This window comes from Palaemon carinicauda, chromosome 20 (assembly GCF_036898095.1).
Source record: "Palaemon carinicauda isolate YSFRI2023 chromosome 20, ASM3689809v2, whole genome shotgun sequence".
NCBI lineage: Eukaryota > Metazoa > Arthropoda > Malacostraca > Decapoda > Palaemonidae > Palaemon > Palaemon carinicauda.
The window spans coordinates 72,071,339-72,083,891 of NC_090744.1; the positions used below are offsets into that span (position 1 = coordinate 72,071,339).

At 39.3% G+C, this 12,553-nt stretch overlaps 1 protein-coding gene across 1 annotated transcript in view; it reads left to right on the plus strand.

Moving 5' to 3' along the window:
- The window catches only part of LOC137614307 (beta-catenin-like protein 1), a 259,883-nt gene that overhangs the window by 205,092 nt on the left and 42,238 nt on the right, over positions 1-12,553 (plus strand). Inside the window, exons 7-8 of the mRNA XM_068344059.1 lie at positions 2,797-2,945; positions 3,341-3,515. Coding sequence (XP_068200160.1) covers positions 2,797-2,945; positions 3,341-3,515 — 324 coding nt within the window. The remainder of the gene's footprint in view (positions 1-2,796; positions 2,946-3,340; positions 3,516-12,553) is intronic.

Genomic DNA, 12,553 nt, shown 5'->3' on the forward strand with positions numbered 1-12,553 from the left:
TCTCCCTCTCCAACCCCTAATGCATAATATTCTTTTAGTTACAACAATCTTTTCTTTCATTATATTTTCAGTTTTTTTTTTTTTTTACATTTCACACTTCATAGAATCTTGTCTACTTCCATAACAATCTCCACTTACCTAATTCTTGCCATATCATCCATCTTCTGTTTTGTCTTCCTGTTTTTCAACTGACACAACACAATCTTGTCTTACTCTGCTCCTTTTAACCTCTGTTCCCTCCTTTCTTGCAGTTTCAACCAAATTTTACTTCCATTTTATCTTCAAATTTTATCAGTTGATCACTCTCACAATCTTATATCGCTTGCATTTGGCAACCTCAAATCCCCACATTCTTGTAAAATCAACCATCTTTCTCTTTATTTTATTTTGAGCCCTTTTCAGTTGATAGATCATAAAATCATTTTACAACCTCCAATCTCCACATTCTTGGGATTTCAACAGTTTTCCTCCCATTTTTAGTTAGCAGTTAATACAATCTTTCCTTTTTCAGCTCCTGCAACTTATACATTACATTCTTTCAGTTTTAATCCCATTTCTCTTTTTATAAGTTAATTTCAGTTGACAGTTCACAAAATCTTGTCTCCCCACATTCCTGCAATTCCTAATATTTTTTCTTCATTATATCTGTTTTTTTTTTTTTCAATTTATTCTTACACAGAGTCTACTCACTCTCACTCTCTGCAAGCTCCACTCCCAACATACTTTCAATGTCAACCATCATTTGATCCATTTTTCCTCACATTTTCTTAATTGACACATTGCACAATATATTCCCTCTTTCCTCCTGCAACCTCCACTCCCCACATCAATTATCCTTTCCCCTTTATATCTTCAACTTTTTACACTTTACACAATCTTTATCCATTGCCTTTGGCAACCTCAACTCCCCACATTCTTGAATAAATCGTCTTTTCCTTGATTTTATCTTGAACATCTGTCAGTTGATGCTCCAAACAATCCGTCTTTATTTCCTTCTACAACCTCCAAATTTTAGGAATTCCAACTATTTTCCCCCCCACTTTATATTATGTTTTTTTTTCTGTGAACACTTTACTCAGTCATGTCTACAATATTATTAATATGTTACAGTCTTGTCTCCTCCTCACACAGCCTGCACTCCCCATATTTTTGTAATCTTAACCCTCTTTTATTTTTATTTTTTTTCAGTTGTGTCCTCCTTTACCCACTTCCACTCCCCACATTTTTGTAATGCCAACTTCTTTCCCCATTTTCTGTTCATGTTTTTCAGTTGCCTCTGCATAATCTTTCATTCTACTTCTATAAACTATAATCTCGCCATTCTTGCAGGTTCAGCCATCTTTTGCACTATGTTATCTTAATTTTTTGTCAGTTGAGACTTCACTCAATCATGTTATCTCTCCTTCTGCAATTTAAACCAGTTTTTCCTTCATTCTAAATTCTGCTTTTTCAATTGTCACTTCTCTATTTTTTTCTCCCTTTACTTCTGCTACCAGATTATCCATATTGTTGCATTTCCAACCACTGCATTATCTTGTCTCCTTCTTGCTAGCACCATATATTCTTTACTCTCTTTTTGCCTCATTTCATCTTCAACTTTTTTCAGTTGACACTACATTATGTTTTCTCTCTCTTGCTAGCACTGTATATTCTTTATTCTCTTTTTGCCACATTTTACCTTCACATTTTTCTGTGTGATTCCTCTTTCAAAACTTACATCTATTTCTTAGTTACCAATCGGTGTCAATGACTTTCGATATCAGGATGCCAGGAAACCTTAAATCAATCAATCAATCAATCTTAGTTACCCATTACTTTATTTTTATGTTATATATATTCTGGCCTGGGAGTTTTGCTTCATATTTTGTAGATATATTTGGGTTCCAAGGACCAGGTGAAGAAAAAGGTTTAATAATAGTTTAAACCAAACCAAACCTAAGAACCATTGTAAAAGAGGACAGAATTAGTGGAAAGCAAGAATGGGAGACAACATTTTATGCTAAAAATGTAAAAGCCATGTAGTATTTGGTTAAGGATACAAACTACTGTATGTCCTTTAAATTTTGAGGAAAATGCAAATGGTCTTTAGTACTTAAAGAGGTTTCATCTTGCTAATCTGAGCCTCCCTAGTTTATGATAATTATTATTTTCATAAACAATTTCCTAACCTAGATCATTTCCTTTTCAATTCCATTTATATTATGCCAGCAAAATACATAGGCAAAGGCATATAAGCCATAGTATGGAGTGTAAGTTTGAAATCAAATAGGAGGATTAATTTGGACATATAGACTAAGATATGGTTCTGCACTTATTGAAAAAGTAACTGTAAAGGACTTGTTTTTTTCAACAGTTTATACCATATTTGATGATGTTGAGCTTTCCTTTTCTTTTTCTATAACTTATTATTTTGAGGAATTGTTCCTATGATTGATTAGGAAGTTGTAAAGAAATTTACGAATGCATATTCATTATACATTTACAGAAGACATTTTCTCTTAAACTACTATGTGGAGAATGTAGTCAGAAATATCCCTTTGCTGAGGTATTGTCACATTCTCTGTTCAAAGTTTACTGGCCTCACTTTGCTATCCTATCCTTATCCTTGTAAGTTCTTGTAAGATAAATGTAAGTTGTCTTCAAAACTGTCATATGGGGTTTACTTCATTATTTACAGTATTTCATTACTGTAGTGACAAATGTTTTCTTGTGGTAGGTATGGTTATATTGCTTTCTTTGGGAATAGTATTTTTGCTTGCATGAAATATGATTCTCAAATAGATCTATTTTTCTCAGGTATATAAGCGTCATGATCCACCAACTAGTGAGGAGCTTGAGATGATGGAGAACCTCTTTGATACTCTTTGTTCATGCTTGATGCTAACAGAAAACCGAGAACTCTTTTTACGTGGTGAAGGTCTTCAGCTAATGAATTTAATGCTCAGGTTGGTTTAATTGTAGATCATAATTTTTCGTATTGCTCTTGCGAAGAAAATTGTGTCTTCTTTAAATTCCCTTTTTCATCATATACCGTACTGTATTCTCTTCTATTTTCATTTAAAGTTAATCCTGTGGAAAGATGCACAGGGTAATGGAGAGGAATGTTACACTAGTATGTTATGTTTTCTTAGAATCTGTCTTTTATACCTGATTCATATGATTGAAAACCTATTTTAATATTTTACTCATACTTTATTGTTCACAGTGAATTAATGCATAAGTAAACTAAATTTGGGATAAATATTTTTATATCCTCTCATTAGAACTCTTGAAAATATAAATTATAAATGAAGTATAATGCATACAGTATATAGTATTTATGGTATTTATGATATTTCAGGGAGAAGAAATTGTCTCGTAATGGAGCCCTCAGAGTTCTTGATCATGCTTTGACGGGCATTGATGGTGCTGATAATTGTAATAAATTTGTGGAGATTTTAGGCTTGAGAACCATATTTCCCCTTTTTATGAAGACTCCAAGTAAGCATGGCAACAAAGGCCTTACCAGAGACCAGGTGAGATTATTCTTAAAATGAAATCATCTTTGCTGAGCAGAAGTTACTCTTGTTCAACCCCAACTATCATGTACCAGATTCTTTGAAAATGGAATTTAGTTAGGAGGTCTTCTGGGTACTACGGGGATCTGTACATTGCCAATATAAAGTACTGTACTATATTGTATTGTACTATACAATTTTATTCCGTCACTAATGCAAACCAACGCTATTTATAGGGGATATTACTTCCAGCGAAGCTGGAAGACGAGCCATAAGACTTTTAGTGAGGGTTAACCACCCACTGACTAGTAAGGGGGCCGGGTAATAGCTACCCCACTTACTCGCACACCTGGGCGGTGAACCTCACTTTGCTTTTGGCCCAGGAAGAGAGACGTTGGCTCTCTCCCCGCTCCAACTTACCGGCCGTTTTAATTTTTTCTTAGTCTTATGTTTTTCTTTTATATATATGAAAAAATTCTTAATGTTTTATATTTATGTTAAGCTTTCTTTACAGTGATTGTTGCTTATTATGTGACAGCATAATGTGGCAGGCTCTCAAGGGCGGGGAACCTTCTCTTACGATCCCCCCCCCCCTTGGACGACGGATAACCCGTAGGCTGGTGGCCTTCTGAGTGAATTAGCCCCCGCCGCAGGGGAATCGTCATCGTCTGGATACCCCTTCTCCATTCCGATGTTAACATCGCTCTTCCCCTACAAGTCCTTGGATGATAACTGCTTGCGGCCTTCACAGAGCTTGACTTCGATCTTGCTTTTTCTTGCAGACAACGCTGCTCTCAGTCGTTACGTGGGCGGCTGGTAGATTCTCTGAGGGTACACCTTTCCCGTTGCGCGGGTTAGGTTGCGCTCCCGAATGGTTTTCTTTAGTAATTTTAGTTTGAATAATACCTGATTGTAATCTAACTTTTCCAGCTCTCAACACCGCAATCCTTCATGCGGCAATGTGCCAACGGAATTACCTTTAGCTTGTCCGCTTCCCCTCGAGGAACCCCCTTCCCGCTGGAGGGTTGAGTGGTTCTCCCGAGTAGTTTGTTTCATCTACTGACAAATGTCTCCTGTGCACAAACTTTCCCCTTACGTTATCATAAACTGGACTCTTAGACAAAAAGGACATAGAAACACAACATAACCTTAAAACTATATTTTCTTACAAACTAAAATGCTTAACATAAACCAAAAAAATCACACTTATCACTAATTATAAACTCAACACTAAATATACAACAAACGTAACACCCTTCAATAAACCAAAAAAAAAAAACCTAACAAAACTTAAAAATTTTGTGCACACCAACATAAAAATATGTGTTTATAAATATTGCGACACCAACACTCGTCCACTGAAAGCTGAACTGTCTTTCTCGGCACACTACCACAGCTCTGTGATTAACAGATTAAACTGTGTGGCAATTTGCCACAACTACCTCGCTGATTGGGGTGGTAGTTTTCATCATCATCATCAATCCAAATACACAGACCAGGTCATCAACGGTTGAGCAATCAAATAGCTTAGTCTAAATACAATCCTCTATTACAGGCCTGGTCAGCAACAATAAATGCACTTTCAAAAAATTAATCTCTCCAAAGGAGGAATTCCAGCCTGCAAATGAAAAAAAAGAAACACAGTTACGAACACTCCTAACTAACTAAACTATGGCTGTAATAAAAGATAAATAAATTGTTTCTATCATTCAGAATCATTCCTAGCAAAGATAAATAAATTGTACTCACTTTTGAAATAAGTAAACACTTCCACGCTGGTAAATAAAAACATAAAGTAAATCCAGCATTCACACACAAATTCCTGTAGCAGCAGTCAAATAAAAGAGCCATTCACCCAAGACATTCACCACTGCCGTAACCTAACTAAAACATAAAAAAAAATCTCATTTATACCAACAGTCTTTCTCACAACAATCAATCAATACACTAACTACCTCTCCCTTGCTGACATCTCTCTCTCTCTCTCTCTCTCTCTCTCTCTCTCTCTCTCTCTCTCTCTCTCTCTCTCTCTCTCTCTCTCTCTCTCTCTCGATTTGGCAAACAAACAAAAATGAATAAAAAAAAAAAATAATCCACATTCCTCCCCCCTTGCTTTGCCAAATCCTTCTACATTTTCACAACCACTTTCATTATTTTTTTCATTACCCAGTCGCAGTCGGGAACGGTACCTCTGCTCCGAGTAACTGGGCTTTCATACATTCTCTCATTCACTTCTTCCTTATCACAATCACTCGCTACATTAACACTATTCCTATCTAAATCCCTATCATCTAATATATCATGTACTATCCATTCTACCTAACTATTATATGGCCCTAAAATCTCACTTATTTCCATCAGTAATTCATCCATTTCATCCAAACCATTTTCTTCTTTAATAAAAGATTCATCCATACTACTTATCATTCTCCTATCTCTCATTCTCGCATTTGTCATACTTTCTTTTACATCATCTAAGGAAAAACCACACACACTATAGGTATCATTCATACTTAGCCATAATTCATCTGTATTAACACATTTATCTTCCATGCTCACCTGTACATTTACACCCTTGTCATGCATATTCAGATTCCTACTTATACCTATAAATTTCCCTTGCACTTTCTCCTCACTTAAAACTTTCAAATGCCTCTTTCCTATATTCAACTAACACTAATTGTTTATTTTCCAACCCTAACTTCTCATGCATAATAGGTTCATACTTAATCATTTCCAACCAATTATTCATTCCTTTCTTACAAACATTTTCCTATTCCCTCCATACACACAAGAGAATTCACGCAGCTTAACCCTCTTGCTAACTAGTTTCCTGAACATCCTGGCTGACTTGGTCCCTTCTTCCTACATACTCTAGCTACATGCCCATCTGCACCACATTCAGTACACTTACCCTGCGGCTCCTTTCATATTCTAGCTTAATGATCATCCTTACCACAATTACCACAAATCACATTCATACGATTACTACGACATCCACTTGCTATGTGCCCATTCATACCACACCGATAACATTTTACCCCTTTCTCTTTCTTGCACTCGCTAATTCTATGCCCTACCTCACCACATCCAAAACAAGCACCTATAGCCCATTTACATTCATTCTTCTTATGACCTTCCTTTCCACACTTATAACACTTTTCATCACAGACACGACTATCTGACATACCTCGCTGCACAGCACTACTATCTCTCCAAACCTGATTCTCTGGCCTAAACCCTTCATTCGTCCTTACAGGTATTCCCACATTACTCGTCCTAACACTCCTATCTACACTATCAGCTACCTTCATCGGTCCTCTCATAACAGCATCTCTAAAACTAACAAATTCTGGCACACTTTCCTCCATTCCAGTTCTTACACTCACAGATTTACTTTCTTTCATGCACTTATCTAACTCATAATCCTCAACTATCTCTAATATATCATCCCACGCCAATCTCTCTTGCGTCCACCTCATTTTCTCCTTCCGTTTCAAATGAATAAATTCACAGACTTTCTCAGGTATGGTCGCCAAAAACTTCCTCATTAACTCCATATTCTCATTTATGCCTTCATCCCCATACTTCTTCCTAGCTAAAGTTTCCAACCTACATACATACATTGATATCGCTTCTCCTGCATTCATCCGTGCCTCATCAAAATCATTCTTACGCTTATACCTAACACTCCCTTTCATACGTTTTACCTGCTCAATTATCCTACCTTTCACACTTTCATATTCAACATCCCCCACACTCATTATCACACCATACATCGTCAACAAATACCCAGTCAAATATTCTCCTAACTCCCTAGCCCAAACTCTCTTACTATCACCATACTTATCCTGACAATACCTCTCATACTCCTTGAAAAACTCGTATACATCTCTACTACTATGTTCATTGAACCTTTCACACCGAGGTACCTCTCTCATAAACATAGTCTTACACACATCACGTTCATTCTCACTGCTATCATCACTGCTACCTTCCTTCTTGTTTCCTACTTCCTCGCTAGAATATAAAGAATCTAATTCAACACTTGAATTCCTATCCTTAACCATTCCCTTCTTAGCCTTTTTTTTACTTACCACTTTCACCCATTCATGATCATCCTCACTCTCATCCTGACCTTTCTTCTTTTCCCTCTTCAAATTACTTTTACCTTTCTTCTCACTCTTCCTATCACATTTCTGTTCATATTTACTATGCCTAATTCCCTTCTCTTCAATCTCACTATCACTCCCTTCCCCATCATTACTAACCTTAGCCTTTTCTTCCACTATAAACCCATTACCAGAAGCAGAAGCCATTCCTCCGACTGCACCTTCACCCATGAACATTTTCATCATTCCCATTACCTGCCCCATCATAGCTTCCATTCGTTCCTCATTCTCACGCATCCTTATCTCAACACCCTCTTCCACTCTCTCTACAGTTCCCGTTAGCGCTTTCAGTTCCTTTCGCATCTCCTCATTCTCACAACTCAACCTCGCATTCTCTCGCAACAATTTCTCTTTCTCTACGGACAACTTCTCTTTCTCTACAGACAACTTCTCCTCACGCTCCTTAATCAACCGTAATTCCTCCCTTAATACCTTTAGTTGTTCTTCCATTTTCATAAACTTTAATTATAATTTCTAATCCTAATTCAGTCCTTTGTCCAACAGTCTAGCTTCCTATCCCACCTCGGCAGTCCCTGTTCGGGCGCCAAAATAATGTGGCGGGATGTTGCAACAACAACCCTCACACCCTTGATCACACTAACTGACAAATGTCTCCTCTGCACAAACTTTTTCCCTAACGTTATCATAAACTGGACTCTTAGACAAAAAGGACATAGAAACACAACAAAACCTTAAAACTATATTTCCTTACAAACTAAAACGCTTAACATAAACCAAAAAATTCACACTTATCACTAATTATAAATTCAACACTAAATATACAGCAAACATGACACCCTTCAATAAACCAAAAAAAAAAAAAACCTAACAAAACTTGAAAATTTCGTGCACACCAACACAAAAATATGTGTTTATAAATATTGCGACACCAACACTCGTCCACAGAAAGCCGAACTGTCTTTTTCGGCACACTACCACAGATTTGTGATTAACAGATTAAACTGTGTGGCACTTTGCCACAACTGCCTCGCTGATTGGGGCGGTAGTTATCATCATCATCATCATCATCATCAATCCAAATACACAGACCAGGACATCAACGGTTGAGCAATCGAATAGCTCAGTCTAAGTACAATCCTCTATTACAGGCCTGGTCAGCAACAATAAATCCACTTTCAAAAAATTAATCTCTCCAAAGGAGGAATTCCGGCCTGTAAATGAAAAAAAGAAAAACACGAACACTCCTAACTAACTAAACTATCGCACTATAATCAAAGATAAATAAATTGTTTCTATCATTCAGAATCATTCCTAGCAAAGATAAATAAATTGTACTCACTCTTGAAATAAACAAACACTTCCACGCTGGTAAAAAAAATATAAAGTAAATCCAGCATTCACACACAACTTCCTGTAGCAGCAGTCAAATAAAAAAGCCATTTACCCAAGACATTCACCACTGCCGTAACCTAACTAAAACATAAACAAACAATCTCATTTATACCAACAGTCTTTCTCACAACAAACAATCAATACACTAACTACCTCTCACTTGCTGACACATAGTCTCTCTCTCTCTCTCTCTCTCTCTCTCTCTCTCTCTCTCTCTCTCTCTCTCTCTCTCTCTCTCTCTCTCTCTCTCTCTCTCTCTGTGGATTTGGGAAACAAAAAAATAAAAATAAAACAAAAATCCTCCACATCGACGATGTTGGTCGGTGAAGGAAGTGCATAATCCTTTGTATGTTTCTGTTCTCTCGGGGGACATCTTTTCCCTACGCGGATTAGGTGGCCCTCCTGAGGGAGTTTTTTCTTAAATGATTTTTTTATATTCCTCAGCTAGCGATGCCGTGTTTCTTTGTTCGGCTAAAATAGCCGACGTAGAAGAGCAGAGCCGTTCATTCCTTTGGAATGTGTGGTCCCTGCGCTGTCACAGTCCTGTTCTCCAGCGCCCGTGGCAGCTCCTGATCAGTACGCTGACTTTGACCTTTCCTGGTATTTGTTTAAAAGAGCACGCTCTCTATTTACTCCAAAATTATGCACTCCTCCAGCTCTCCTCTTCTTTTACAGTAATTAGTAGGTTGTTTAAATGCTGGGAAAGCAAAAGATAGCAAGATATGTTGGGCAAGGGGGTGAGGGGGAGGGGTTGGTTGAGGAGGTACTAAACGACCTGGAACCGACATAATCAACAGAGTCATTCAAAGAGAAGTTTGAGTCGTCAGCGGACATTTTTGGTATATATTCAAAATATATACTAAATTAAAAATGGATCAATTACTCAAAAGTGTCACTTTTTGTGAATTGTATATTTTATTTGGTAAATATTTTACAATAAATCTTATTTTTTAAAGAAACTTTTTATGAGAATGACTATTTTTGCAGCTTATGACGGTTTTCATGGGTGGGAAATTGGCAGGCATCCTTAGGCAGTGGTCAATAGATGGCGTTAGTGTAACAAAACGTCATCTGGGAAAACTAGTCATTCTCATAATAGTTTCTTTAAAAGAAAAACACTTTAATAAGATTTATTAACAAATATTTACTGTACCAAAACCAAATATAGAATATGCATTTCACAAATAGTGACACTTTTGAGTAATTACTCCATTTTAAATTTAGTATATATTTTTAATATATATCAAATGTGCACTGATGTCACAAACCTCTCTTTGATTGACTATGTTGATGATGTCGGTTCCAGGTCGTTTAGTACCTCCTCAACCAACCCCTCACACTCCCCCCTTGCGCAACATATCTTTCTATTTTTTTTTTCCCAACATTTAAAGAACCTCCTAATTCCTTTATAAAAAGAGGAGAGCTGCAGCTGCATAATTTTGCAGTAAATGGAGAGCATGCTCTTGTAAACAAATACCCCTTTCTTTTACGAAGATGAGGTCCCTTCCAAGAGGATGGAGGAACGATCGCAGTGTCATACTGGGCTCCTTTGGGTGTTCCAGTAGGGTGATCCCTTTGAGATGAACCAAGGAACTAGCTTCAGATAAGTTTCACAGGTAGCACTTGATGCCGACCTTCAACTTGAACATTGCTTGTTGATGGGAAGCAGAGAGCCAGCCTGTAGGTCCGCCTCCAGGGATTGGATAACTTTCCCTTCCCAGGGAGTGTTATCCTCCCCAGGTGTTGGGCTACTCTCCCTTTTGAGGGAGAACTTCCTGTCATTAGCTTCTAACAACCTTCCCGCTTGCGGGAAGAATTGCTGACAGCTACACCTCATCGCACCGGTTGTAGTTTTGTCGCCAAAGACTATGCTCTCCCCCATGCTATGCCGACTCTTATGTCAGGGGACGGGGGCAAAGTCCAAGGCAGTTCATTCTTGCGGGCGTGTATCTCTCGTCCTAGAGTGATATCACCCCTAGGGATGCTGAAATCTTCTAGTTATCTTCCTATTCTGGCTGAGCAGTCCTCCCCATTGGAAGATCTTTGCCGACCTCGACGAGCTCACAGAGTGAGTGGTCATCCTTGATGCTTCAAATGTTATCCTTCGCCTCCGGCTAAGAGACTTTTTTTTGGCTTTCCTCCTTGAACCGACCCGCGATCCCCCTCGGAGGATCGTCTCTTCTATCACTAACGGTTCGCCGTTTGCCAGTTTCCTGTTGATCACCAACGGTTCGTCACTCACCCGTTTTTTGTCGGTCGCCAGGTTTTTGTCGATCACCAGCTCCTTGTCATTCTTCAGCAGCTTGTCGTTCTCTGACTGTTCACAGTCCTCCAGCCTCTCGTCACTCACCTGTGACTCGTTAACCATTGGCTGTTCTTTATTCTCTGGTTTCTCGATGATTGCCAACGGTTCGCTGCTCACCAGCTCGCCATCTATTGTCAACTGCTCGACATTCTCTGGCAGCTTGTCGTTCGCTGACTGTTCACAGTTCTCCAGCTTCTCGTCACTCACCTATTGACTCGTCAACCTCTGGCTGTCCATCATTCTCCAGCTTCTTGCCGATCGCCAACAGTTCGCTGTTCGCCAGATTCCCATCGATCGCCAATTGTTTGCTGTTCACCAGGTTTCCGTCGTTCACCAGCTTCCCGTCGTTCACCAGCTTCCTCTTAGCATTTGCCAACTAAGCGCCGATCACCAGCAGATCGTCAATTGACAACTGCTCGTCACTCTCCAACCTTGCCTAGTCCTTCTGTGACTCGCAAGCTTTTGCCAACCAGCCGTCGTTCACCAGAATGACATCGTTTGCCAGTTCTTAAGTAGTCTCTAACCAGCCATCATCTGCCAGAGGACCGTCATTCGCAAGAACGTCATTCAACGGAACCCCCTCGTTCACCAGACAAGAGACAGTCGTCCAGATACTCTCCTTCACGAGCTTCTCGTAGCTCACCAGGGCATTGGCACTCGCCATTCCTCCATTCGCCAGTGTCTCCTAGAGGTTCATCCCCTTGCTTTCCGGTCCGCAAGTGCCGACCATCACTTTCTTTTAAGAAAACATCTCCCACGGACGACTCCCAACGTTCTCCTTTTTGGGAAAACCCTATTTCTAGGGAACCCAAGGTACTTAAACGGCCTGTTTTTTTTTCCCCCATAAGAGGGAACCTTCAGAACCGCAGCCATCCGCTTCTTCCGTCCGGTCGTTGATTGATCCAGGTAGTAATGTTCCTCCTTTTCAGAAACCCTCAGCTTCGATCCTCTCAGGGGACCTTTCAGCCAGCGCCACTGTGGGTCAAGAACCGTGGTCCAACGCCCTGGTTAGAGCTGTCTACCTGGCCTTTGTAGGAGGTGTTTCACCCATTTGACCACCCAGTACACCCAGGATTCCGCTGGAAAAGTCTTCCTCTTCTCCAGCGGACCCAAGGCAAAATTCCAAGGTTCCTCCTCCTCTGGAATCCCAGGCTTTTTCCGCCTCTCTCCTAAAGAGGAAACGAAGAGCACCTGAACGGCTGGAATCACCCAGGATCAAGCTGACA